The sequence below is a fragment of the Nipponia nippon genome, unplaced genomic scaffold, assembly GCF_047370975.1.
Source record: "Nipponia nippon isolate SJK-2023a ecotype South Korea unplaced genomic scaffold, ASM4737097v1 scaffold_11, whole genome shotgun sequence".
NCBI classification, from domain to species: Eukaryota; Metazoa; Chordata; class Aves; order Pelecaniformes; family Threskiornithidae; genus Nipponia; species Nipponia nippon.
In genome coordinates this window covers 18,715,990-18,743,949 of record NW_028262302.1, presented here as the reverse complement: position 1 = coordinate 18,743,949, position 27,960 = coordinate 18,715,990, and the positions used below count along the sequence as shown (strand labels likewise).

General features: G+C 41.3%; 1 protein-coding gene across 2 annotated transcripts in view; it reads left to right on the top strand.

Annotated features, from left to right (window-relative positions):
* BEGAIN (brain enriched guanylate kinase associated) overlaps positions 1–27,960 on the top strand; it is a 156,483-nt gene that overhangs the window by 36,535 nt on the left and 91,988 nt on the right. Inside the window, exon 2 of one of the 2 annotated variants that reach the window (XM_087747692.1) lies at positions 3,738–3,766. In XM_087747692.1, the coding sequence (XP_087603818.1) occupies positions 3,738–3,766 (29 nt within the window). Of the gene's footprint in view, positions 1–3,529; positions 3,767–27,960 lie in introns of those variants that run through there. The other variant, XM_087747693.1, reaches the window with a different exon arrangement.

Genomic DNA, 27,960 nt, shown 5'->3' with positions numbered 1-27,960 from the left:
TTCTAAAGCGAAAAAAAACCACAGTAAAACTTCCTGGGGTTTCCATTAACAGCATCCCTGCTTTCATTCAAGCCAGTGAATCACTTTGTTCTCAGAGAATATCAAAGAATATCAACTTGCAATCTAGAATAAGTGGGGGGGTGGGGTGGGTGTGATTTAAAAAAAATAAAAGACAGCTGATTTGCCTTTTAAATACCTTCTCCAAAACGGACTTTTAAATGCTCAGCACTTCCAGAAAAGGAGAGTCTTGACACTTGTTCTGTGTTTTACACTTGTTTTCTTCAAATACTTAGAAACAAGTCAAGTTTCTACCAGTACTCTTTGGCATTGCCTGAAAGTGCTTCTAGGCAAAGTTGCCACAGCAAGTACTTCTGTAAATAGGAAAATCTTCAAACCAGTCTCAGTAGTTTAAGTAGGAAACTATCAATGCAAATGTAGGATATTGAATTATTGAGACCAACCTTTTTTTTAAAAGCAAAAGTTGTTACTTTTAGGCTGATTAAATAAATTCTTTAGTGACATTGCATTAATATTGTTTTAAAAAAACCAGGTGTTTAAATCACATCTCATATTTCTATAATTAAAGGTAATTACAGATCTTAATATTTTATTTAAAAAAAAAAAAATCACACAGCTTCAATCACACTGCTCAGTTCAGGCATCAAGAAGCACTTGAAATGAATCAACCCACTAGCAAGCAGCAACTTATGAATGACACCATAAAGGACATTCTTATACCAACCTTTACTTCAGGCTTTCTGCTTGAAATAGGCTCCACAAGTCTTTCAGGACAAGACTGGTCCTAAAAGTGGCCAATTCAGAACTGTTTAGAATAAATTTTAAAATCAGTTCAGTAGGATATTTCAGATAGGAGCCTTCAGAGAGAGCAGTGGGAGGATGATGTAACCTCTAAACTTCCACAGGCTATATCAATGGCAGGGATCTGGCTAGGAAACAGCAATTTTGCCCTAGTAAAAATGTCACCTTGTGAAAACAGAGCTGTTTCAGAAAACCACAGACTTTTAAAATAATTTTGAGTTGCTAAGGCTTTTTTTGGGGAAAAAAAGAAGTGAAGAAAAAATAAAAAAGGAAGAAGAAGAGGAAGAAGAAGAAGAAAAGAGGAGAAAGAAAAGGATGAAAAAGGGACCTCCCTAAGAAACACAATTATCTGAAAAAATAAACTGCTTGGGATGAAAGCTACATTTCTACAGATGCTTCTCTCTCTGTTTTCAACATCTCAAGTTGCTATGTGCTCATTTGACTCTCTAGGCTGAAAGCTAAGGCATTCCCCTGAAAAACACGCAGACTCTAGTGCTTTCATGTGCTCCTATTTATTTACTAGAAGTGGATCCCCATCAAAAGAAATAAGGGAGTGTTGCAGTGCCACAGCCCAGAAAGGGCTCTGACCTGGGTCAGAGCATCCTCCTCGAGGAGAATTGAGCTGAACCCATTGCTCCCGCATCAGAGAGGAGCCCTCTCTTCTCTGCACAGGCTGTCAGGAAAAAGCAGAGGAGAACATCCTCGATGGTCCAAAGGAAAACTGGCCATGTTACACAAAACAAGCAGCTTTTGCTGTGAGGAGGTAAAAGAAAAGCCCTACCATAAAAAAAAAAAAAGTAATCGCAGCTTGGTTTAGTTTTCTGGTTTGTTTAGGTGTCAGGCATTTGCTGTGCATTTTTTCCCCACTAATTTCCTGTCGGGATTGGCAGCCAATGACTCACCTGCATTCACAGATGAGTATAGCCAGAAAGCCAGCCTACAGCTTCTCTTCTCCATCCTGCGCTTTAATCACACAAAACAACTCCCACCCCGACCCTGTGAGTACAGCAATATTCAAAGCACTAGGCAAAAGCAAGGCCAGGCAGCTTCCTCTTATGTCTGTAGATATTGCCATAATAGCGGCACTGAAATCAGATATTCTAACTATTCTCTCTTCATGGGTGACTCCCACAGTTCAAGGCAAAGCAGTTGTGAGTGGCCCTGGAGAAAACTATGTCCAGTCTCCCCAGAATGACAGGAAAATGAAGATTAGGGCAGTTTTTGAGAGTTCATGTCTGGAAAACCAAACTGGCAAGCCCATGGGGCTGCCAGTAGCTTCCCATGCCCAGGGAGAAAGCCCCTGTGGTTCATTTTCTGGTCAGTAACATTCAAACTATTTCCTGCATACTACAGAATACACATGGATTCAGTGGATAGATATAAATTAGAGAAAGCAATTATGGGTCCCTAGGTTAGATTTTTAATCTCAAAATCTGGGATTTATCACTGGCAATCCTGTGCTTCCAACAGACATGCAGGGACCACATAAGACGTGTATTACATCCATTACTGGGAAGCTGAGGAGGGCTTTTCCTGCAGCTGGCTTCTTGCGTACCAAGTTACGGTGAATGCCTAAAATCCTTAATGTGTGTCATCAGAAATTATCATGCAAACACCAGCCTGACTGACAACTTATCTAATTGGCAAATCAAAAGTAAATGAGAAGAAGGGAAGATGAGTGACCCAGTGAAGAACCAACAATTTGTCATTTGGGATGTTTTATTAGGCAGTTTGACAAATTTCCTGCTGGTTAAGTGATTAAATTTACATTTCCCTATTTTTAATCTTTAATTTATTTCATACCCAAATATGATTGTTAGCCATTAATCAATAAGGTTTAAAGTGTTCATGATTAATGGGCAATGCCTTCAGTATAAGTAAGAGATTCTGAGATGCTGGGATTTATCTGGCTCTGGAAATTGCAGGATTGCTCCGAGTGCTCATTCCTTAGTTACAATAAAGCGGGACCAGGAGGATTGATGAGGTTCTGTGCCAGTGTTGTGATAAAATGAAATGGAAGCAGCTATTAAGGATCTACACGAGATAATGATGAAAAAGAAACCAAAGGGTTAACAAGACTATGCTTTTGATTAAGTAATGTCAGAGAGATTAATGAGTCTCCGTGCTATAGATAAGCAGGGATTTACAGCATCTGTATGGTAAAAAGAAACCAGGCAGATTAATGAAATGACCACCTACAGCTCTGCCGGGATGTAAAGATTCAGGGCTACAGGAGCGCCGAGCCGCTGTCAAAGGGTTAATGGGAGCCTGGCTGCAGCGGCAGGGAGAGGGACCTGAGGAGTTACTGGAGTTGTAAGCTACAGCCCGGGTAAGCAGCAGTGAAAGGGTTAACGAAAAGCCTCCGTGTATTCAGATGCTAATTGTCAAGATAGCATATTACTTGAGGAAAGTAATTTGATTACTCGAAACTCCCACTAAGGAGGCAAGCTTGTGTCCCTTCCATCTGTTGGGCTCTGTGAAAGATGATGAATTGAACTCAAAATTCACGTGTGATGAAGTCACTGTCATTTCCCAGGCAGCAGAGCACTGCTGCCATGCCCACCGTGCAGAGGGTAGCACCGCATTTCAACTTTTCCTCTGAAACCCAGGAGGCACAGTAACCTGTTACTTGCTGCTGCTTGCTTTTTTTTTTTTTCCCTCCCCATTTTCTGCCTCAGCGCTACAACTGAGTCATTCTGTTGCCCATGGCTCGTGGGTATACAGTGCTCCTGCAGCGTGCTGCATTATTCCCCAGTTCATCTGTCAATGTTATTTTCGGCTAATGCAGATGTGGGGTTCGCTTAACGTCGCTTTGTAGACACTTGTCGAAAACCATTTGGAAAGCCTTAACTATGCATAAATCTGCAGAGTGAATGTTTTCTTTCATTCACTTGCTCCTATTATTTGATTTCTTGTAGGCCTCTGCGGCAGAGATGGAGAAAATAAGGTAAGTGAGACAGTTTATTTACATCTCATTATAGAGAAGAAATGTTCTCTTGCACAATGGACGATACAGGCTCTTGGAAAATATTTTGCTTAATACAATCAGTGTAAAATACTGGATTGCATGATGATGCAAAGGAAGCTGTGTTTTAGAGACAAAAGAAAAGGAATGTGGTTATTCTTGTAAATCTGTTTTGCAGGGATGTCAATTCAGAAAGGGTGTTTTACACACAAACATGTTTCATTGCCAGAATCAGAGGATATTTGATTATATAAATGTTGTAGTCACTTGTCCATTTACTGCAAGAGCCTGCCATTCCATATAATGAGGAAAGTGGATCAATAATTCATGAAAAAGCTGAAGAAAATATAGGCTTGACTTCAAAGCATCTAATTACTGTGGTTTGTTTCAATATAATACTGTAACATTGGTGTCCGATTTTTGTTTTATATTGTATACCAGCCAGATAAATCTTGTCTCCTCTGTGTTTAAAATGTTGTCATACTGTACCAGTTTCTCAGCACATCTCTCTGCTTTAAGCAAAAGGAGATGGCTTTTACAAACATAAGTTTTCCATCTCATGTCCGAGTGCAAGTCTGCTTTGGGGGATATTGCTTTTGTGTATGTTGTTAAGAAAGAAAAAGAAAGAAGAAAGCATTCTAGCCCTTTTTAAAAAATAAATTAAAAAAAAAAATCCTGTCTGTTACTAAAATCCCCAGGTATTATCAAAGTGATATGTAAAAGCTGAACTTTTTACTACCCTTTAAATAGTTTATGGATCTTATTTTAATAATCCAAAACACTCGCCATGCTCTTACTTGGTTTTATTGGACAAGCCCAAATTCCTTCTCCGAACCTGGTGACTCAGTTTGGTTAGGGACAACTATTGTCCTAGCACAACTTTTTAGATTCCTTCAGTTTGGAATGGCTATCCTGAGTTATTAGAAATGCAGAAAAGTTCTAAAATTCTGGAAATAACTGGGGAAGAAGTGGCAAATGTGAAAGAACAGAGATTTGACCGAGTGTTTAATGAATTCTGGGCTGGAAACAGAATCCTGTTTTTTATTTGAGAAGGAGGAGGTTAAGTCTCTTACAGTGGACTCAAAGATGCATGTCCAAAAGTTTCCAATAGAATTTATAAAGAGCTTCACTTGTACATTTTTGTACTGTCTCATGATGATGAAAGTATTATAACTTTTGAACCGAAAGAAAAACCCTGTGCAAGGTATTATGGTTTTGCATGTATATAGGCACTATAATGTTAAAGCTGTGAGTTTTTCCTGAGTAACAACTGAGAAAACACCGCGGTATGTGGTCCTGCATTCGCTAAAAATTCCAGATAAGATCACCTATGGTATATGCACACTCATATAATAAATTACTCTCTTGGAAGACACAAGCAAATATATATTTACATGTTTGCTTGATAAGCATATGCGGACAAATGCAAAACAATACTTGTAATACTTTCCTGAGCATGCCTTGGCCTCTGTTTTTAGTAGACAGGCTCTTGCCACATTTGCAGTAATGGACTGCAGAGCCCGGGAGAATGAGCTCAGGAATGTATTGAAAAAGAAAGAATTTGCTATGACAAGAGTAAATAACCATAAAGCTGCATTTTGCTAGCACCCTAGTTTTGCAGCTGTTAGGCATGCAGCAGTCCTTACCTCAGTACTCCTTGAGCACTATGTAGACAGAAAAACCCATACTGCCCCACTGAAGGAAGCGGGAGTTTAGCTATTAACTACACAAGAGAAGGGTCAGGCTGTGTCAGGAGTTTGTTAATGAAGTTTTCTGTTTACAATTCTTGTGTGTAAAAGTTGCTTCTGACAGACATTTGTTCCCATCATCCAAGCCAGTGCAAATCCAGTGCAAGGACTCCCTGCACTCCCGAGTGGAGCAGCGGGCCAGGCTGGGGGAGCCCCGGCAGGACCCAGCGCAGCAGCTGCACCGCTCCATCCCGAACTTTTCCAGGCTCCCTGTCTATAGTCATTGTCTTGGACACAAACTGACAGAACCCTCATCAGTTTAAGAAAACAGTAATCAATTCTGGAATCATTATTTTAAATACCCCGTGAACCCACAGACCTGAGAGAATTAGATTTTTCCTAAACCTGTCTGAGTCTGACACCCAGGTAAGAAACAGACTACCTTGTCTTTTAAGCACAGTGGCTTCAGAGAGGCCATACAGGGAGAGAGTCTGAAGCCAGGGGAAGGAAGAAAGAAACAAGAGGGGAAATTGGCAGGCCAGGAGGAAAGGGGTATTTTTTGTTATGTGTAGAAACCAGTGTAACATCACAGGAGAAGCCATTCCCACACGATACTTGAATAGGTTATGCCCTATCCCCTGGGCCCAGCTCCTTCCGCACTTTCTTTGTGCAACCAGCTGAGGGTGTAGCATCCTGTATCAGCTGGGAGGGAGCTGGCCCGAGGACTAGAGAGTGAGTCCACGCCAGCTGTGGAGCTGAGGTGCACAGAGGGAGGAGAAGGGCATCTGGAATTAGCAAAAAGGAAATAAACCAAAGCTTTGTTGGAGAAACAGGAGACGAGGAGCAAGGTGGACACCCACAGGACAACATATGCAGCCGGGTTGAAAACTCTCAGGGTTAGAGAAATTTAGGTATGCGTTCCACAGTGCACTTCAAGATAGTCTTTTAAATATGAAGAACAGGCCCAGATCATCACACTTTTCAGAGGAGCTGCTCCACTCTGGCGGTCCTTGGGAGCCCACAGGGCCAAATATTTTAAAAAGGCAGCTCTGGAAGTCTTTGGGTGAGCTTTGCACATTCTCCAGCCCACTGCATCTGGGGCACTCCCAAGGACTGGGGTGGCCAGGCCCATTCAGACAGAGGGGCAAATGAAGGAGCCTGCAAAACTGATCCACTGATGATCCATGCTTTATTCAGCCCCAAATTCACTGAGCCAGGGTAGCACAAGCAATGGTGCAGTGAACCTATACGCCTCTCTGTTATATTCCTTCACTCAGAATCTAGCTGGAAAGATGCAATTCATCTCACGTAACGCAGTAATAATTCCCCGTGCAGACTAAGGAGCCACGGTGACCTGCAATGTCACATCCTGGCCTTTTCAGCAGGGGCTTGCCGTGACAGCATTACGGGTGGAAGGAGCAGTAGGAAGCAGAGGTGGGAGGTTATCAGGATTTGGCCTGACGACTTCCTCTAGAAGTAGAAGCATGCTATTTTGAGCTAAAACTTCAACTAGAAGAATCAGTTACTGCAATGAAGTCTTCACACTGTGAACAATTCTTAGCAGTACATAGTGTTTATAACATCTCAAGGTACCAATATATTAGGCAGGAAGTAAGGCTAACTACTAATCACAAACCTCTTGAGGATCTGCACTTATGTAGGTTGGCTGTGTATGGTTATACAGTCACTTTAAACATTAATTACTTCTGACTACAACCTTTTAAATACAGTTTTTTGGATCTGGTTCTTTTTCATGTCTATAAACAAGGACTGAAAATCTTAGTTAAGTAAATTTCAAATATACCTATACTATCTTATTTTGACTCTTAGCAGTGTGCTATCTTTGGTACATACATTCAAGAGAAGCACATGCCTTCCAAGTCTGAGGCCTTACAGATCTGTGGTGGCTGGCACACAAAATTGTGAGTACTCTGGAAACTGCTCCTTTAAGTCAGACTGAATCCACAGTATGGCTAGATGTGCAAAACGAAAGACCAGTTCCACCGCAACTCCTGTACAAACTCCTGGTAGCTTTTTCTCTACTTGCATTTAATCCTGCTTGAAATACGGGTTATAACATTCAACCTTTCAAGTGAAAATGTTGTAAGGTTTGGCATAAGAGACGTCCAGATATACTTTTGTACACAAATATTGACCAGATTCTCAGTGTTTCTTACACCAAAGAATATCTCACTCCACAGGAAACGCCAGTTAAGGTGACAGATATTGTTCAATAAAAGCTTTTTCTTTTTTTAAATACACTCCTAAAATTTCAGTGACAATTCAGAAACTCTATAAATCAATATTCTTAGTTCTAAGCTTTCAAGATCCACAATAGGCTGAACTGTGTATCGAAAAGTACATAAAAGAGGACACATCATCACCACCATCAACTGCCAGGCTCACATAATGAGTGCCTGTAAGGAGGCTGACTTTCCACTTTGCAACGTAACCACGGTATTCCCCAACTGAGGATTACTTTATTTTGGGTAGCATCAGTAGTGGCACTTTACTAATCATCTAGGGATCTCCAATAATCGTGATCCATGTCTCAAGGAACCTGTGAGGCAACACCTTAATTTCATTGCAGTCCTTGTTTCAGAGCATATGAAAATGAAGTGATTTGTTTTGCACACACAGCTGGTAGTAAGTCAGCAGCTCGATCCAAGTTTCTTGAATTTTCAGACTTGGACTTTTCTCAAGCATGTTTGAGTTCATTTGCGGTAAGGAAGGAATATCAGTCTCTTCAAAAGGAATGTCAGAGGCATGTGCAGTCCTCAGAAAAAGCTTCTGCAGTAGTTTAGTGAAAATGTGAATACCTTCCTAAATGCCCACTAAATCATGCTGCCTTCCTTGCACTTGGTATAAATTTAGCCCTCTTCATATGCTAATGAACACACTGCAATTTCCTGCCATCCCCACCTTGTCCTTGTTCCTTCTCTCAGCCTGCATCTACATTAATTTTACCATAGTTACTTGAACACAAGGAGAGGATTTTTTTCCAGAAAAGTTAACCAACAAACATGGTTTACTTTACACTAGGTCTTGTCTCCACATCCACAGCTGATGTGCTGGGAGCCACTGCCTTGTACAGAGGCACAATGCCACACGACAGCAGCAGGGCTGTGCAAGCAGCAGCTCCAGCATCTGCTCAGCAGTGTCTGCAGGCTCTAGCTGATGCTGGGACTTGAAACCCCAGCTGAGGACACAGGCAAAGAGATGGCACAGGGCAAGCTCAGAAGAAATAAAGCATAGGGAAACGCTGGCATGAAAGGACCATGAGTCTGGGGTCATTAGATGTTATGGTAGAAAAGTCACCTAGCTGGGTGAATGTTGGGTCCATTTTGAAAGAGGGAAGAAGAAAAGGAAGAGAGCTGCCTATTTATATTCAAACAGGTAAAGCAGGTTTTCATTTTTCTCTGCTTTGCAAGATGTTTTCATCTCCCAGGCAGTCCCAGCAGCAGTGACAGCCCTGCAGTGCTGTTTTCAGCACATCTGGTTTGTTCACGCTGCCATCCAAGGTGTGACTGCAGCACAGCTAAACCACACGTCTCTACCCCCCAGAGACTACATTCAGCTTTAAGTTTGGTGGTTGCCAACCATAGCAACGGGAGCAATGTACACACAAGGATATATTCACAGCCCCCAGGGGAACTATAGCGCTGGAACTGGGATCGGTTGGGGCACAGAGCCATGTTGGTCTGCCTATACTAGCACCTTTGAGAATTTTATTAATGCTACCAGGGGCACAGTATGCTTGTGTAGCTCATACTGAAGTCCATCCCACTTCATTTCCACTATTACTGTTACCTGCGCTAGCCAGTCAAATTAGCATTACTTAGCTGAGGCAGGGGGGTTACTGTTATGTTGTCCTACAGCCCTGTGCCCTGAACTGCTCTCTGCTCCTTGGAAGAATGATCTAGAAGGCAGTGATGCCGGTATGGAAGGAATCATCTCCAGTCACCTGCTTTATAAGCGTTGTGTTACAGTATCTTTTAGCTCTAGGTAAATATTGTGTGGAGTACAAGTGTCCAGCAAACAAGAAACATGACAGGAACAGAGGGCAGAATAGATTCAAGTTGAATGAAACCAGGTATAGCTGTGTAAAGTGGCCTGCAGGGACAAGTGGGAGCTGAGCAAACATCTGAAGAGACCAAGGAAGTGGGTAGGAGGAGATGAGCCATGCCATCAACCAGGAGTTGCAGTGAGTCATGGGGAAGAGGCTGGACCTAGATGATACCAAGCTTACAAATAATGCTCTGCCTACCCCTTTCCTGCAAGGCAAAGTGCATCACTGAGCAATACTATAAGCTGCTAAGGAAAAAAAGGAGGGGGCATTTTGTACAAATATTTAAGAAAAAAAGAAAAAAATCCATTTCTTACAGTGTTTGTGATTAGTTCAAAAACTTTGTAGCACAGGAAGTAGAGCTTCCAGAACAGGATTTTTTTGTTGGGTTTTTGTTGGATTTTTTTTTTTCCTCCAGACGTGCAATGATGCTTGATGGTCAGAAAGTTCAAAAGTGGGAAAATTGGATGCTCTCTGCATCCCCTATGTTGCTAACAGCAACTAGACTTCAGTTTATGTAAGCGCTCTGACCAAAGCTATTGGGGAACGTGTGCCGAACAGTGAAAGCAGCTACTTACAAAGCAAACAGTGGCAACGACTGCAGCGGTAACAAAACACTCTTATAAGCTGAAGAGTATGAGGTTCCAAGCTGCAAACCCCAGATGGTTCAAGGCCAAGGTTTGTGAACCACACTTGAGCGTGCTCTGTGGTGAAATCAAGTACAATTTGAATGCTTGCTGCTTCTGCTACAGTGCACAGACTGATGAAAGGAAGGAGATAACTTGTCTGCAACATTTTATTACAGGCATTTGCAATTGCCAGCTCCACTGCTGCTGGCATGGCTTAGGCAATTTAATTTACCAATCAATTCTTGATTTACACACAAGTGTCTTTAGAATGCATTCAGATAAAAACTCTGTATCACCACATTTGATTCCATGTTCTTTAAAGTCAAAAGCATCTGAAATATATCAAAACTATGAAGCTTTTCACATTAAAAACAAATTGAAAGGGCTGAATTGTCTTAATGTTTTAGTGATGACCTAGAGCCAACTTAGCATGAAGTACAATGTTCTGAAAAGCAGGCAGTAGTGAGCTATAATCATGTTTTTTGGAATTCATGAATACAAGGATTGTATAATTTACAGAGCCCTCAAATGGGACAGCAGGATCGTAAGTGCCTGTAGCTCCTTGCTAGATTTCTCTCATGTGTGTAACTATCTTACTGCTCATGTGAACTGCACAACTCTTGTTATTCAACTCTTCCAGGAGTAACAAGATCCACCTCATTGAATACTGCACAGAGTCACTGGTCATGGCTTGGTTTTCTAGTAAGGTTTATACTGGGTTAAAAAGGGCCTCCATGTCACATGCAGTTATATTGCCTCTTAGAGCATGACTTTCTTCATACATGCACTTGCAAAGCTCTGAAAAGCATTGAGAAATCCAGCTTTCATCCTAAGCTTGCCCACCTGTTACCATGTCAGCAAAACCATAACTGAAGCTGTGTGCGAGAGAAAATACACATGCTTCATGTGGCAGACTTGCATCTAGGGGGGCAAACGGTATTTGAGAGGAATATTGTGGCATAGAGGCAACAAAGCAGTAGTTGACTGACTTACGTGACATACTAAGACATCATGACTACACAAATGCCATTTCAGCTATTCAGAGCAAAATGCAAATTTTCACCACCTCATCTTGATTTTGCCCATCTTTAAAAGAATGAGGAGGAAGAAGAGGAAGATGTCCTACAAGAAAAGGGGACCTTCAAACTTTTTCTGGAAGCCACTGAGCTCTTTAGTAAGTCCCTGCTGTGCTACAAAGACCCTCATGTTCACAAGAAGCTCTCATGATTCAACAGCTCCAAATTGCTGCCCTCTGTTCAACAAGACCAAGTTTTATATCCGTGTCAGAGCAAAGGGCTTTAACTTTGAAGTTTCTGTACAAATCAGGCCAAACAAATGAGCTCATTTTATGTTTCTGTTAGCTTTAACTGTCATTTTGACATGAGGATCAGCTTAAGGATCTGCTCTATTTTTAAGGCCTTCAAAGAACTATACTGGAATTCCCAGCAATGAATGGCAACTTAGTCTTTTCCCTCGCCATCCCCCAAGAGCTCATTCTTGCAGTAGGCAATTTGAAGAGATAAGCAATCAGAACTCTTCTTTTCTGTGCATTTCTGTTTAAAAAGTGTTAAATCTTTGTGCTGCCATTTAACTCGGGGATGCTGACTTAACCAAGGTACTGCACAAATTAACATAGTTTTCCGTGCTTCATCTGTACAGAGTAGTCTACAGATAGAAATTGTCTATATATCTGCATAATTGGTGTTACTGCCAAGAAGTCCTACAGATGTAGGTGCTTGAAATGACATTTAAGTAGCACTAAATGCATGGCAAATGACTTTGCACGCGCATATTTAACTAAGTTTATAACTGCTGGGTCACTTGTCCTTTGAGATATTATTTCCTTTTGGTATGAATCCTATCTCTATCCTGTAACAAGGAAGTAGTAATTCCAGGGAGTTAATCAGAAACAGTCCAGACTGACATGTACCAAATATATTCCAAGACTTAATGCATATCCATGCGTAGCTGAAAAATAAGTGTTTTGCAGCTCTACCCAATATTCTTAACAACTCAGTGGGGAACTATTAACAAAGTACATTCACAAACAAAGGCATATTCTTCATGATAGGGAAAGTGCTGCTTTCTATAGGGAAATAAAGATTTTTAGACTCGATACAAACAATCTGTAGCACTGAAACAGTTCTATTTGAATTCCAAATAAATTGTATGCTTAGTTTTGACTCTCAGCTTGTGAATAGCAATGATGCTTTTATTTGTATTTGCATTTTGATTTAGATCAATGAGAGACCAACAATTAAAGAGTGAAAGATCATGTGAGTCAAATACTCTGAAGGCTGGATAAAAATGAGAAAACCAGCCCAAAGCAATGCAAGTAGAGTGGTGAAAGACAGAGCAGCAATGATATTTAAATAAATTACTTGGAAAGCAAAAGCATAGCTCTACACAAAGGAAAAGTTGATTGTCCTAGTCAAAAAAACAGAGCAAGAAGTTTTTACACAAGTCCAAATGGGCCTTCAGTCCCATTCAACACTTTTCCAGTGCTGAATTCATGGACAGGCTCTTACTAAAAGGGGTGGATGACTGGCCTGGCTTGTTTTTGTCCAAATCTGCACAGCAGCTGGCCGTAGTACCCCCACTCTGCCATCTTCTTTCAGCCTTGCAAACACAGTGCCAGGCAGAGCCATGTGGGAAAGCACCTGGTTTCTCAACACACATCAGCAACACAACCCTGCCAAACCTGAGCCTCAACAGTTCCACTTCATTTCTGACCCCTCACAAGCCTTTAGGAAGAGCAAAACACCTTCCTGGCTTACCCCTGTCCTTACTGTACCAATGCCACCAATTGCAATGGGCATGAGAGGCAGGCTTCTGAGTAGATTTTCAGCCCACACTTTGAAATGTAGCCTAGGATATCCCAATTAATGCCAGTCTTTGCTCTGGAGCCCCTAGTTACCTGGTAAGCTTGTGGGGTGGGAGAGACATGGGTTAAGAGGGCTGATAGAAGGTCCCATCATTCACTTTGCTTCCATTTTCCCACTTGTGGAAGGCAAAGCAGTACCTGTGCCCTGCAGGTGGAACTGCTGTGGTAGGTGCCAGAGATCCCTTGCTAAAATGTCCCCAACTGTGGGGTCTCCTGAAGCATGTTCTCATGTTTCTTTGGTCCTGTTTTATTTCTTCACAACAGGCCACCAGTTTGTGTCTTGTCTTTGTATCAAACGTTCTTTATTAAACTCTTTCACTCCTGGAGGAGCCAAGAGCAGGAAGGCTCTAGGAGATACACAGTCCTCCCCAGTCCCATGTGAAGGAAGGACCAAATTCAAGAGTTAGTTCCAAATTCATTCAAGTTCACGGCTTTTCCAGAAGGAAGGTTGATTAGCCCTTTTTATAACTCAAGGGATGGCTCTGGCAACAGAGCATATGGGCAGGAGAGGGTAGAAATGAGTCATAGATAGACAAGACTGACATGAGTTTCTCTGGGCCAAATTTAGCTGACCTACACTGTTTGGTAACAAAGCAACTTCCTCGCCCCCCCTTCCCTCCTTCTCAATCTACAAGAGAAATCACAACCTAAAAGTCATGAAAATTTTTTTCTGAGAAATTAAAAGTACATGAAATTATAGCACTAAACAGGTAGTCAGCTAACAAATGTCAGTTTAGAGGAGTAAAGCTGTCTTGCTAACTGCATATGATGCAAAAAGTTCTAGATAACAGGTAACTTCCGAGAACAGGAAAATTTTTCTTTTCTTCCACCTTGACAAGGCTGCTGATGCAGATTTTTACAGTAACTGTAGGCTTCAACTTGCTTTCCTTTAACTGTGCTTTCTAATTTGACAAAGCCTCAGTAGATTCAGTTACTAGAACTGACGGGTTTCACATGCTGTGAACTTCTGGAGGGTTTTCTTTACAAACCAGGACTGAATATCATCTAAATGTAAAAAAAAAAAACCCACCTCTGCAAGAGATGTCCCATTAATTCCAGCAGACGGTGCACTTGGAGCCATTTGAGATAAACAGTGCTAATCTAGCCAGTTTTCTTAATATACTTTGCTTTGAAGAACATTTGTTCTCATCTAAAAGCATTTTTTTTTTTTTAAATGCAGCAATAACCATCCCATGGTCCACTGTAGAAAGCAACTTTTATTATAACCTAGGAACATGTAGCAAATAAGCAACGACAGCTACGTGTTACTTGGATTCAAGGAACATGGAAGGTTTCAGTTAAAGTTTTGATAATAAAACTCTTAATGAATACTTTGCTGGTTATACAATGTGGACTGGACTTCTCTACTGTGGCTTTGCAGTTGCTTTGCATTCTCATCTCCATCCCCTGAAGAGCTCTCCAAATCCTATTGCACAGTAAAAACAAAGTTTACCAGCATTTTCATCTCAAGGTTCCTATAGCACTGAACTACTAATTATCATGGCACGCAGAGCAGACAGTTTTGATTAAATTGCCAGCCTGGATTTGTAGACCATCCCATCTCTTTATTCATCATCTCTATATACACAACATTGGGAAAGCATCTTAAGATATAAATAGGCATAGATATGGTTGCATGCTGAATTCTAAGTATCTGAATGAATCCATTACTGCATCCTTGGAGGACTCCAATTTTTCCCAGAACTACAGCTCCTTTTTGAGTGTTATCTACCTCATTATGCATAGATTAGTTACATTACATATTGGTTCGCACAGACCACACAGAAGCTGAAAACAGTTAACTACAGTTTTGCAGAGAGATTAATAGAATCAGAAAGACACTCGAGAAAGCAAGGTATTCTTTTACCTAAAAGGCAATATTATTTATACTTTTTTACATTCATGTGAAGAACAAAGCACTCACATGGTACTCCTGTCACTCATATCTAGAGTGTTGCCTGTTACGAGTCTGCATTAATTGGAACCATAGCTGGTGTACACCTGCAGCATGGATTCATGGCACAAAGCTACTAAGGTATTTAAGGTTTTCCAAATCCACTTAGAACTTGTTTGCTTATACCTTCGTTATGAGCCACTGAACGGGAGACTAGTTAACTACAACTTTCACGATGGCAGAAGGCATTCTTATTAATGGCAGAATCAGTAAAATCAACAAAAACCGTTATCCCTTTGCTAGTGGCAGCTCTTTTGCAGAAAGCTATTAGTTGCATTTTCTATTCTTACCCTGACTATTTTCTTCAGCACTAGAAATTAGGGCACTGGTTTGCAGAGTCATGCCCTGATTGCCAAAATTAAGGGCAATTATGTAATGGAAAGAGGAAGTATAACAGGTCAGAGATTGTACATCTGCTTGAAATGCAGGTGGTGAAGGTGCTGCCATTACTGAGTTGAAACCATGAACTGAGGTCTAAAGCTTTGAAGGATCTGACAGTCTTGCTCCACAGACACAGGTTACAGCCACAGCCATTAGGATTCTCTCTGAAGCACTGTCAAGGTTCAAAGGATTATTTTTTTTTTTTTTAACTTTTTTTTTTTTTTTTGAGCACTGTATAAGTCACAAACTTCCATCTCCTCAGGGGAACACTTACCACCCTTTCTAGAGTAATGAAGAGTTTCAGCTAGAAGCTGGCAATCTTTCATGGGCAATATGCCAGACTGTATTTTTTGTTCCTAATTTAGAGCTTGAATGTGTTGGTAGACAACATTGAGAAGATGGGAGCCGCTGCCTCTCACAGATGCTTCTCTCAAGATGCTGTGGCTCCTAAATCCCAGCCCTGTGCTGACCCTGTCAGACTTGCAGAAATCCCCTGATGTCTGCAAACCACTGGGAGCCCCTTAGAAGAAAAGTTTTATAAATGTGCAGAATACTGCTTCCCCCCCCCGCCCCGACTCACTCATTCTGCATCATTTGACATTTTAACATATTGCCATATTAACCACCTAAAGTCTGATCTGTGAGCATGACTTCAAACTTGTATTTACAAGAGGAGAGATGCAGCGGCATATGGACCACCAGCTGGTGAGAAGTAGGAATGGTGCTTTGTGGAGTTTGAGTCACTAAGTGAAATTTTTTTTTTAATTTAAAAAAAAAAAAAAAAAAAAAGACTATCTTCTGTACAGTCAAAAAGTTACAGAGAAAAGCCTGGCTTCTTGGAACTGGAGTTGTTTGAAAGGACAACCGCAACAAGGCCAGTAGCCAGAAAGCACAGAACCTGGAGGCATTAAATAAACTAGAAGCTATGTTGTTTATTATAACAGGTATATGCAAACAAGCTGTTTCCTGCTAAGGCTATAAGAAATAGTACCACAGAGGGAGTGATGCGAGACAAAAAAAAAAGAAAAAAAAAGACGGATGACAGTCTGTTCCTCTTAAACAGGAGGAATAAAAATCACTTCAAGAGTGAGGGTGACACTGGGGGAAGTGTCTTTTTATTGAGGTCATAACCACCTACACTCAAATTCAAAAGTCTCCAGCCTTTTTCCCCACGTCTCCCTAGTCTTGTGTCTTTTCCTCAGGTGTTTTCCACCCCTTCACCTTCTGGAGGGATTCTCCTCATGCTCCATCAACAGCTTCACCCCTTCCCAACCCCAAATGGTGAATTAGGTCTGCAGAATGTCAGCTCCAGACATTTCCCGCTCCATCAACTTTTGGGAGATTACTTGCTTATTTAAGCTACCAAAACTCGAGTCCTCCCAGGAAGTAGTTCATTCTTTCTCATCCTGGTTTCTACCCTTGGACTGTTGTTTTTCACGACTGTTACTCCACGAATGGTTGAAAACTCCCTGCCTGAGTTCATGCAGCTCTAACAAAGATTCATTTACATCTAACTTCAGAGACTGAGGTTCACTATTCTCCTCGACATCAGTCCATTTCATCAACCTTTTCACTTTACCTGTTTCCCTAGAAGGCCAGGTGAGGAGAAACACAGGTTTTACAGGACAGTTCTGTGGTCTCAGTCTGCAGCACTGCCAACTGCTGCTCTCCCCTCACCTGTGCTTCCTTACCAGCCCTGCTTGTTCAGGAGCAGTTCCTGTGGCTTTCTTAGACACACACAAGAAGGGGGAGTCTCCTGCAGCTCTGTCAATGCAGCTGCTAAGGAGAAGCTGTGTTTCAATAACTGGGATCTTTCTGGCGAAAGTAGTAAACAGAAAAAAAAATATTTGGCAAGGGGAAAGATTCATAGATAAACATTTTTTGTAATGGGGGAGGAAGATACAGAAGGAAAGGCCTGTTCCTTCAAAAAAATAGAATATTGTCTGAGGACTATTAAACAACAATATAACTAATTACCAAGATAATTATCTTCATGCTGGAGCACCAAACAGCTGAAATACAGAAGCTGCTGAGAGCACTTACTATAGCAAATTACTGAAATGCTTCTCATGGTTTATTCTGCTGAATTAGGGTACCAAAAGAAGTGTGCTACATTATTGCTCTATTGACTGTTCCACATGTGATTATTTATTATTAGAATCATAAGTATGAATCAGACAGGAAGGTCAAGTTACTAATGATTCTGGAGCCTTGTCAGCTGTACAGCATTATCTGCACTGTAAAGGTAGATACATTGTTTACCTGCATAATGAGAGTGATGCAAGTAATCATTAAAGTATTTGAATGTCAGTCACGTAAAAAACCAACCAAAACACTAGATCAGCATGCAAAGCATTAAAATTGTAAATGTTGTACTGCAGTTATAATGCAAAGGAAATAGAAAGCATGCCTTTTTTGCACATCCTTCCATGAACAAAGAGCAGAAGCATAGGAGAGAGAGAGAGAGAGAAATCCGAAATCATTACTTTCTGCCTCTGCACTGTGTAGGTTTGTTTGGCCAACAAAGGAACATTTGCACTTCTATATGTCAACCAAGTCTCAGAAACCCTCCGTGGCTCCCGCAAACATTATTGCCTTCTTAAAGGTGAGACTGAGAATGGTTACGTGACTTCTCCAAGTTCTTTGAGGGGCTTCTGTCAAAGCCAGGGGAGTGCCTGCAATTTATTTACCATAAGACAAAGAGGGCAGAGAACATAGAGCAAGAGAACAAAGTTCTTGCTCCAGGAGCAGAATAACCATTTCCAAAATGAGTAGTTTCATTCAGCCAAGAAGCAGGGACAAGCTCCAAAGTAGAATATTCCTCAGCCAAATCAAAACTGTCACGGCAGTGCTTGCTTCTTCCCTGTTTCACAAATTATTTCAAAACTCATTTGTGACTGTTTTCTTCCCATCACTATTTCCTCTCCACAGCATGGTAGCATAGAGCCCTTGTGAGGAAGGATCCAGATACTCAGACTTGTCCTTAACCTGTCCCCAAGTATAAGCAATCCCCACAAAACCAGTGCTAGTCATTACACATATATGGGCTCTTAACATCACTTAGGGATACTAGATAAGCATCACTGCATACATTCTTGCAAGCAAAGTACTACAAGCAGTATTTCTAAGAGCTAAATCCACAACCAGCATGAGCAGACTCAACTGCATTCAGATCAAAATAGTTGCTACGGCTTCTACAGGTAATGTCTTTGATTTATTCTGATGTTTTGCTGTGCATTAAAAAAAACATCAACCAATAAGGAATAAAAAAAAACATAGTGTGAGATGAAGGCAATGAACATGACTTCAGTTTCAACAGCAGGTTTTTCCCCCACCTCTTTCTGACATCTCTCAGCTTCAGAGAGATAAGCCCAACTCCAACTACCATATCTATGCCCTTTTCAGCTTATGGTAATTGCTGTTGTGTAGCATCACAGTACTGGGGCCTCTGCCCTATCCTTCTCCCCATTTTGTGCAGGCAGCAGCAGGAGAATTTTCTTTTGATTTATTCTTCTAATAGCTTCAATGATGCCAGAATGTTAGAGCTGCCTATTATCTAAAGGTTTCTTTGCAAATCCACATTAAATGAAAATGTAACTTTTCAGTCATTAATGCACTGAAAGAAGTTGTGGTTAAAGGAGGAGATGGATGGTTTGGAAGCTTATCCATTACATTTAAAAGCAAATTATCAGTGACAGAAGCTAGGTGAAACAGGCAGCATGAGGAATCAAAAGACAAATTGAGATATCAATCAAAGAGACTTTCAGATCCTTTTCTTCTTGCATGGACCGCTAGAGGAGGCATTTAGAGGGATGTAACAAAGCAGAGAGTCTTCTGCCACATGGGAAAACCTGCGGCATTTTTGCTGCCCGGTCACTGATGGTAACGCATGCTGCGCCCAAGCAGGAGCGCAGCAGCGGCTGCTGGCAGAAAGCTGCTGATGCTGTAGGGTACACCACACAGACTCCTCCTTACAGGTCCAAAAGGCAAAGGTTAAAGAAACCAAGAGGGCTGTTTAGTAAGAAGGAACTTTGTACCCAAGCTGGAAACATCTTTGCAGGAAAATTCTTGAAACAGACAAGTTTAAGAAACTTACCTTATCTCTCAAAAGCAATCAAAATGCAAATAGGTACTGCAAACATCTCTGAGGGGATTCAAGATTGAAATGGCTGTACGGATCTGACCTTTAACATTTTCAGACCTCAGTTTTCATTGTAAAATGGGGATGATGGAGATCTCTTTCCCAGCCTAAAAGGATGACATGAATTAAGCACAAACTATGAGGCACCTCCATAAAGTGGTTATCTAATTCAAATATAGCAGTTGCAGATAGGACATGGGAGTTTATTGATTAGTACTACACCAGAGGAAGATTCAGATCTGCAGAACAGTCATTGCATAAGGAGTTAATATTTACTATTTGATGCTACACCATTAAAAGCTCACAAGTTACTTCAGTCTTCATTAGATAAATATGGTATTGCAGTACTTTCTGTGCAGTTCTTCACATTTGAAGTTATACGCTTGCTTTGACTTGGAAAGAAACCATGCGTTTGACTTTTTTTGATCTTTGTAGCTCTTGCTCCATTCTCAGAAGTACTGTTTGGACTTTAAGTTCTGCATTATAAACTGCATTCTTGATATGGATCTCCCATATTTAGGTGCTCTGATTGTTCAAAGGACTCTCCAGCTGGGTAGCAAGACTATTTGAGTGCTAATACAGTGATTGTAAAGAATGGGACATCAGTTCCCATTTTAGACCATAAATCTTGGCAAGTTTGAATGGAGTATATTCAAATGAGAACAAATGGAAACAAATGGACATTTTAAGCATGTAATTTAAAACAAAACATTCAGCACTTACATGAATAAGCTCAGCAACTGCATCTCCCCTAGCCCAGCATCTAAGAGCCTACGGGTGACAGTTCCAAGCTCATAGCCATAGGGCAGCCCATGAGAGCACCCAGCCCCGGGGGTCAGCAGCAGGAACCTTGCACTCCAGGTCCCCTTTCTGTAGTTCCAGCTTTCGGCTCAGCTTTCTAAGGCACTCACCTTCCTTCCTTATCTGTGGCTCCCAGACAGATACTCCTACCTTCTTGTGGTTTCAAAAAGGGAAACTGTCCCAGCTCTGCATCTATTCAAGCATCAGGCTTGGGTACATAGTAAATACATACATTTGCTTATATATACACCCATTTCCAACTGCCACTGGAGTATTTCTAAAATGCACTTTAAAACGTTCTTCCTAAAAATAATGCTAAGCCAGAGCTGCTTGCATTCTGCAATGCTAGCAATAAGCCTCATCTTTCCAACTGAGAGAAGGAAAAAAAAAAAAAAAACAAACCAGAAAAAAACAGAAAAAAAATAGCTACGTGGTGTTGAAGAAAGTGATTTGCAGATCAGGCTGCTTTTCCTCACAAGCATGCACCTTGTCTGCTTGTGGCATTTTGCTCTAGCAGAGAAGGTGTCATGCATCCAATTAAAAAGATATCGAAGGAGACAAGATTGGAATGAGAATTAATAAATGCTGCAGCTGCACTGGGAAGAGTTAGCTAAAAATCACACAACTGGGAGAAATACTGTGTTCTTGATCATTCCTGCAGTCACACCACTGATGATACTGAAGCACAAGAACAAAACTGGATCATCTGCTTCATGCTACAGATATGTCTCCTCCTTATTCCAGTGTATTTATTTTGTGTTCAGTGAAGAAATTTTACATTAACTGAAAAAAGTAGGGATGTCCAGCCCTTCACTATGCAACAGGTCTTAAAGGCACTGAAAAGACAAGCAGAGATTTTTTTCTGATTCCCATTCCAGTAGTGCTCCCATCAATGCCTGCATAGTCATCCTCCCATGGTGGGACAGAGGTGGCTGCTGGGATCCAACCTGCACTGGGGTCCCATGACAGGAAATTTGCCACCCTCCCCTCAGGAGGGAAAAAGAGCTGTAAGCCTGACAGAAACTATTCAGACTGTCAGAGGAGAAAGCAAGAAGCAAACTAAAGACCAGAGAAGTTGTTGTGGAAGATTGAGTCTGCTCAGTTAGTCATAGGCAGAGCATGTCCTATTGGAGCAGGTCCAGAGGAGGGCCACAAAAATGATCAGTGGGATGGAACACCTCTCCTATGAGGAAAGGCTGATAAAGTTGGGGTTGTTCAGCCCAGAGAAGAGAAGGCTCTGGGGAGACCCTATTACAGCCTTTCAATACTTAAAGAGGGCTTTATAAGAGGTGGGGACAGACCTTTTAGCAGGGCCTATTGCGATAGGACAAGGGGTAATGGTTTTAAACTAAAAGAGGGTAGATTTAGACTAGATATAAGGAAGACATTTTTTACGATGAGGGTGGTGAAACACTGGAACAGGCTGCCCAGAGGTGGTAGATGCCCCCTCCTTGGAAACATTCAAGGTCAGGTTGGATGGGGCTCTGAGCAACCTGATCTAGTTGAGGATGTCCCTGCTCATTGCAGGGGGTTTGGACTAGATCACCTTTAAAGATCCCCTCCAACCCAAATTACTCTATGATTCTATGTCTACACTCAAGGCCAAGCAAGAATTAGTCCAACTAAACTTTCCACTAGAAACCGCAAAGCAGTCCTGAAAGTCCTAAATTCCCTAACACATTCAGTGCTTTGCTATCAAATCCTCTCCTCCCTTCACCAGTTTTCACTAATGATGTTTCTAACAGTTATTGGAAAATTTTGTGGGACCACTGGTTTTGGTTTGGTTTTTCTTTAAATAGAATATTTTTCCTTGGTGTGCATTTTGGTCAGGTTTAATTCTGCCTTTGGCAACAGCCTGACACTAGACCATAGGGGAGAGGTGGGTGATGTAGACTGCTTAGAGAGGTTTTGAAATGTCCATCACTGAAGATATTCAAAATTTGACTGGACAAGGCCCTAAGCATCCTGAACTGACTGAGTCTGCTTTCAACAAGAGGTTGGACCACATGACCTCCAGAAGCACCTTCCAGCCTAATTTATTCTATGATTCTACATACCCACAGTCCAGGTCCTTTATACACTGGAATTTCCACTGGAGGGAATTGGAGTTTGAAGGGCAACATCTGTATCAATCACAGATGTATTTCACTTCAGTAGTTTTTCTTTTACATGGTTCAATTTAAGGACATAAGTATTTACTTTTTCCACCCTGTTAAAGATGCCATCGAGCAGAGTAATTTCTGATAAACATCAAGCTCAATCAGTTATAATTATGTGTTTTTGCAACTCTATTTCATTTAAAGAAAAGCATTTACCAAAAAGAGACAAAGTGTTTCTATCCAGAAATGACTGTGGCAAGTTCTGTATTTTTCTTTAGAAATTTAAAGCTGTGGGCAGAGGTAGGCAGACATGAACACACACACGCATTTCTCGTGTAGATATACGCATCATATTTGTGCTTGTGGCCATGGTCAGTTAGGTGACTGATTCCATGTCTGCACACACCAGTGCTAGATTTCTGTGTATCCTTATGCTCGTGCGTGAAATATGGTGTGCTGTTTTACCTGATGAAGTTCCTCATCATTGTTGTAAAGATGAAAAGCCAAAAGTCTGACATTGGCAATGTAACTAGAGCTCTACTGAAGTCAATACAATGTAAGAATATAGCTGAGAGCTAGAGTATAAACCTGGTAAGTAAATACCAAAACACCTATAGAAAAGTTTTAATCACTTGAGACATCAGAATATGGGTTGCTTAACTAAAGCAATTATACAAAGTTTAACATAATTTAATGCAGTCTGTTTGGATGTATTCTGGCAGGACTCCCAATACTTCTATTGCACTCCTCACCGAGCATCACAGGAAATGAAGATATTTGCCGGGAGAGCAGACCACTTCTTGGCCAGCGGTTTGCTGGCCAAAACCACTGTCCAGTTGTTGTGCGGAGTAAAGACAAAGCAAAAAGCAGTGGGAAGGTTAGACAAATACTTTGGGCAGCACCCTCTTATAGCAGGAGGTCTCAGCCAACAAAGAACTTGTCTGGCCCCAAGAAAGTGTTTGTAATTGGAATGAATTGAATGAAGGAAAGGAATGGTCTCAGAGGGCTCAAAAATCTTTTCCAGGACTGTAGGAAAACAAAGGGAGGGGGGCGAATGCATGTACATGTTATTTTCATAGAATCATTTAGGTTAGAAAATACCTTTAAGATCATCGAGCCCAGCCATAAACCTAACACTGCCAAGTCCACCACTAAACCACGTCCATAAGCACCACATCTACATGTCTCTTAAATACCTCCAGGGATGGTGACTGAACTACTTCCGCAGGCAGCCTGTTCCAGTGCTTGACGATCCTTTTGTCCATCTTATGCTAACTAATTAAAGGGTGATAAGTTTAGAAGTATTTAGAAAAAAATCTTTATGAATCTTTTCTTGATCCAATACCTGTCCCTCAAGGAAAAATGTCAAGAGAGTGCCCCTACAAGTGCAGTTGTGGGAAAGAGGATGCTTAAGATAACTATATGGACTATGGGGGTCAGCACTTGTCCAGGGTAATGGGAGGTATTATCTGACCAAATTTGAGGGCTGCTTTCTCATCTGGGGACTAGATGTGAGGGTCTTTAGAGAAAATAGCAAGGAACAGAGTACAGAACAGATGACAGGAGCAAACTTGGATCCTCAGAGAGGAGGCTGCTTCAGCCAGTTTGGAGAGCAACCTGCTCTTGACAGAGTATGCCAACCAAGGATGGGAAATGGTCACAACAGTAAATGCCCAAGAAGCTTCTGAAAGTCAAAAGTTCCCTTTGCTCCTGCTCACCACAGTGCCTCACAAGAACCCTCCTGTCCCATCCCTGACACCGCCATCTCTTCCAGTCCATTCCTGGCATGCTTCCCAGTCCCTAAGCACACTCATTTATTCAAGATGCACTTAAATGGGAGAGGGAAAAAAACTCTATTTGAGAGCCACTGCCCAGAGGGAAGTGCTTTTCCATCTGCCAGAAAAGCACAGCTGCTGGGCACATTTGTTCTATCACTGTTCCCAAAGAGCCAGGTAAGCCAGGCCCCACATTTCCCATGAACATGCAGAAGTCCTTTCTCAGAGACCAAATGCAACAGACTTGTGGAAGTCTCTTGTGTAAAACACTTCAGGGTGTGCATCTCAGCCCATTACACACCACTAAATACTCACTGAAATGGCAGCTTGTACTGAATTATATGGAATTATTTTTATTGAATATAATTACTCAACAGGAAGCACAGAGCATAATTAATCTTAGTGCGGAACTCCATTTTAACTTAGTTGATCTAGTACTTCAGAATAATGTGGTTACTCTTCTATTAATTTTTGCTCTTTCATTTATGAAAGTGGATAGTCTGTATTTTCTCCAATTACTTAAACAAACATCACACACTTCTAAACACCAAATCTGAAAATGTCTAAATGTTGCAGTAATAGGTATGCTGCAAATCCACAGATTAGCTACAGCTCAGAGCTAGGGAGAAAATTAATTGATGTGTGGCACGCAGTTGTATAAAATTGTTTTTTGCTTGGAACCGAACAGTGGCATTCTTCATATTAACATAGACACCTTTTCCAATCACCTCTGCTAGCACTGCTAAGGCACTGCCACTACTACTAATAGATAGATGACAGTCATGTTTTATGACAGGGATGTGAATGGTGTGGTTCCAAGCACAGTTTTTAAGTTCCTGATGCTGCAAAATAAAATAACAATAAAAAAAACCCAGTATCAAGCTGTACACACCTACCCAGAACAGATTATTACTTGTAGTACATGATGTTTCTTCAAGTTCAAGAATCCCTCAGGGCCCTTTGCTTCTATTCCATTACCCGCGTGTGCAGGCAAGAACCATGCCAACTCAGGCTATAAAGCAGCCTGTGCAAAGTGGAAAATGATTAAACACGCTGAACTGGAGGCACTGCCCAATCAATAGGTCTTCCAGTATAGTCTAATCAGCCTGTCCATCATTGTGCCTTCTTACCTTCTTCTGACTATAATTTTTTCATAGGAATTTCAGTTTATAAGAAGCACCTATTTGGAAAGCCAGAGGCTTCAATCTCTTCCTAAAAAGATCTTAGAGTAACCCATGTTGATTTAGTATTGTGAGGAAATCTTAGAAATTGCCACTCAGGATCCCATAACCCCAGCCAGCACACCTCCTCCAAAGCAGCCTGAAATAAGCCTTTAGTTTGAATTTTGTTTAATGAAGGTTCCTGTTCTCTCTGTGACCCCACAACATGCAAAGTTGAACAACCTTTTCAGTCTGTGAACACCCCAGTACTGGACTCAGCCTACAAGAGGAAAGAAGGTTACTTTGTTGTAGCACTATAAAAACACCTGCCAGAGGATCAAGAGTGCTCTTAAAAAAAAAAGAGCCATAGTGAAAATCAGAGAGCAGCCTAAAAAAAAAAAAAAAAAAAAAATCACAGGCACCAATGGGAAGTTGTGTCACCGAGTCCAGCAGTCACTGGGCGTGCTCAGAGCAAATGAGTACAGCCATCCACTGCCAGAATTTTGAACCTGTCCCAGAGGACTTCGCGTGACCAGCAAAGGCAGAGAACTTAACACTAACAAAGAAAGTCACAACACCAAAATTTATTTGAGATTATTTTGTCCAGCTTATGAGAATACATGAGAAGATCAAAGCTTTTCCTTAGGACTGGAAGGGATTAAGTCACACAGAAAGTATCTGCAAGGTAGAAAAAAAGTAAATAAATCTCAGACTTTCCTTATCAGCTCCCCAGCCAAAATGTATTACTTGAACAAAAAATAGTTGTAGCTTGTGCTACAAATGACACAGCAAAATACAAATCTTCAGTGATTTGACATTTAAACACATGTGTTTCTGCCATAGAGCAGGCTTCTTCCTTAGAAGTGCCTTAGCTTAAGCCAAGGGATAGATTCTTCTCTTCTGGGGAAGAATGCAGCCTTGTTATGCAGGGAACATGTTGCTGTTTCACAGGAATGATTCTGATGACACCCTTTTCATTTCACTGCCACCTCCCCGGACCTGCCTGCAAAGCATGGCAAAACCACAGACACCTGGAGAAAGGGGCACATCAGCATTGCACAGAGAATTCAGGGGCAGGAAGATCTTAGCTCCTACCCTGGCTCTGACACTGGGCTTTGAGCCCAGGTCTCTTTGGCTCAGTGCTCTCATCTTTACCAGTAGAGATGATGGATTTAAAAACCTCGTTGCATTTTACTGCGGTGATAAAGGCGCTCTGAAGTTGGGAGCAGTAAACAAACATTTACACCGTTCATTTGGAGAACATGGGAAGCAGGGTGTCAACAGCAGCAATCAGCAAGCCCTCCTTAAAAAAAACTACCAAAATAACTATCCGATCTTTATTGAAAGTATGAAACTGCTTTAGTGAAATCAAACATCCAGAGTTCAAATAGAAGAGATCAGTCTTCAAGACAGAAACAGAGCAAAAATGCTCTTCACCTCACACAGCTCCTAGTCAGCCCCTTCCCCCCAGCACCCTGTCCTGGCCTGCTTGGTCCCCTCTAACCTCACCCCATGAGGTGTTAGGGTGCTCTTGCAGGTTGTCCTTACATTTCCCTCAGTGGGATTTCTGTGATTTCTTTTTCACGGAGCCAAATCTTACAAATCAGTGGATATAACTGACTTAAGCCAACACTAGCAGGAGGACAAAGGAGAAGAACAGGTCAATCTCCAAATTCACCAAACACCTCAACTACCTGGAGATTCCTTGTTAAACTCCACTTATTCCCAAGTAATTTTTCTGGCTGCCTCTTTCCCCCACCTCCCCATCTTGTTCTTTATAAGTAGACAAAAGGTATGAACAGAGAGGGAGATGAATGCTTTAAGTTACGGGACAGCACAGGTATAAAAACAAACGAGTGTGAACTGAGCAGGCATACATTTAGTCCTGCAGTTGAAAGACTACTTGTAAGCATAAAAATGGGGCTAAAGACTAAAACTGAATTAATTTTAAGAAAAATCCTGATCAGATGATTAAATGGATCATAGAAAATGATAGCAGGCAGCAAATCCCTGTGGACCACAGTACTTATTTTAGTCTTGTATTACTGCAAAATTTGTGAAACCTTCTTTAACTGTTTCTTTGTGCCTTGTTTTCCATTTAGATTGTCTGTGAGATTTGATTAGGTGAGAAGTTGAAGGAAGAGAGAAAAGGATAAGGTGCAGCGGCCAAACAGCATTGGGTGGCAGATAATCTAACACAGAGGGAGATAAACTATATAGCTCACAGTCTGTACATGATAAAAGGCAGATCTGATACTCCTTCAAGCATGATCTTTCTTTACCCCAAACAATAAGAGAAAGGGAGATTAGGGCAATAATCCATTTACCTTTAGCATTGGCAGCAGTACCCAAGTAATTCACTATTGAGCATCCATTACACATCTATTGCTGTGCCTCATTCATGTAAAACAATGGCTCAGAAAGTGCTCATAATTCGGGGTCCTAGTGTTTGCCTTCCTTGCATTACTGCTGGAATTTCAAAGCCTTATGTTCATCAAGATGGTGGAAATTGGAAAATGAAGCACCCCTCTTGCATTCTGCAATTGCTGTGATATTTTCTGTGGTTCATGAAATAAAAGAATGAAGCATACTTTGCTA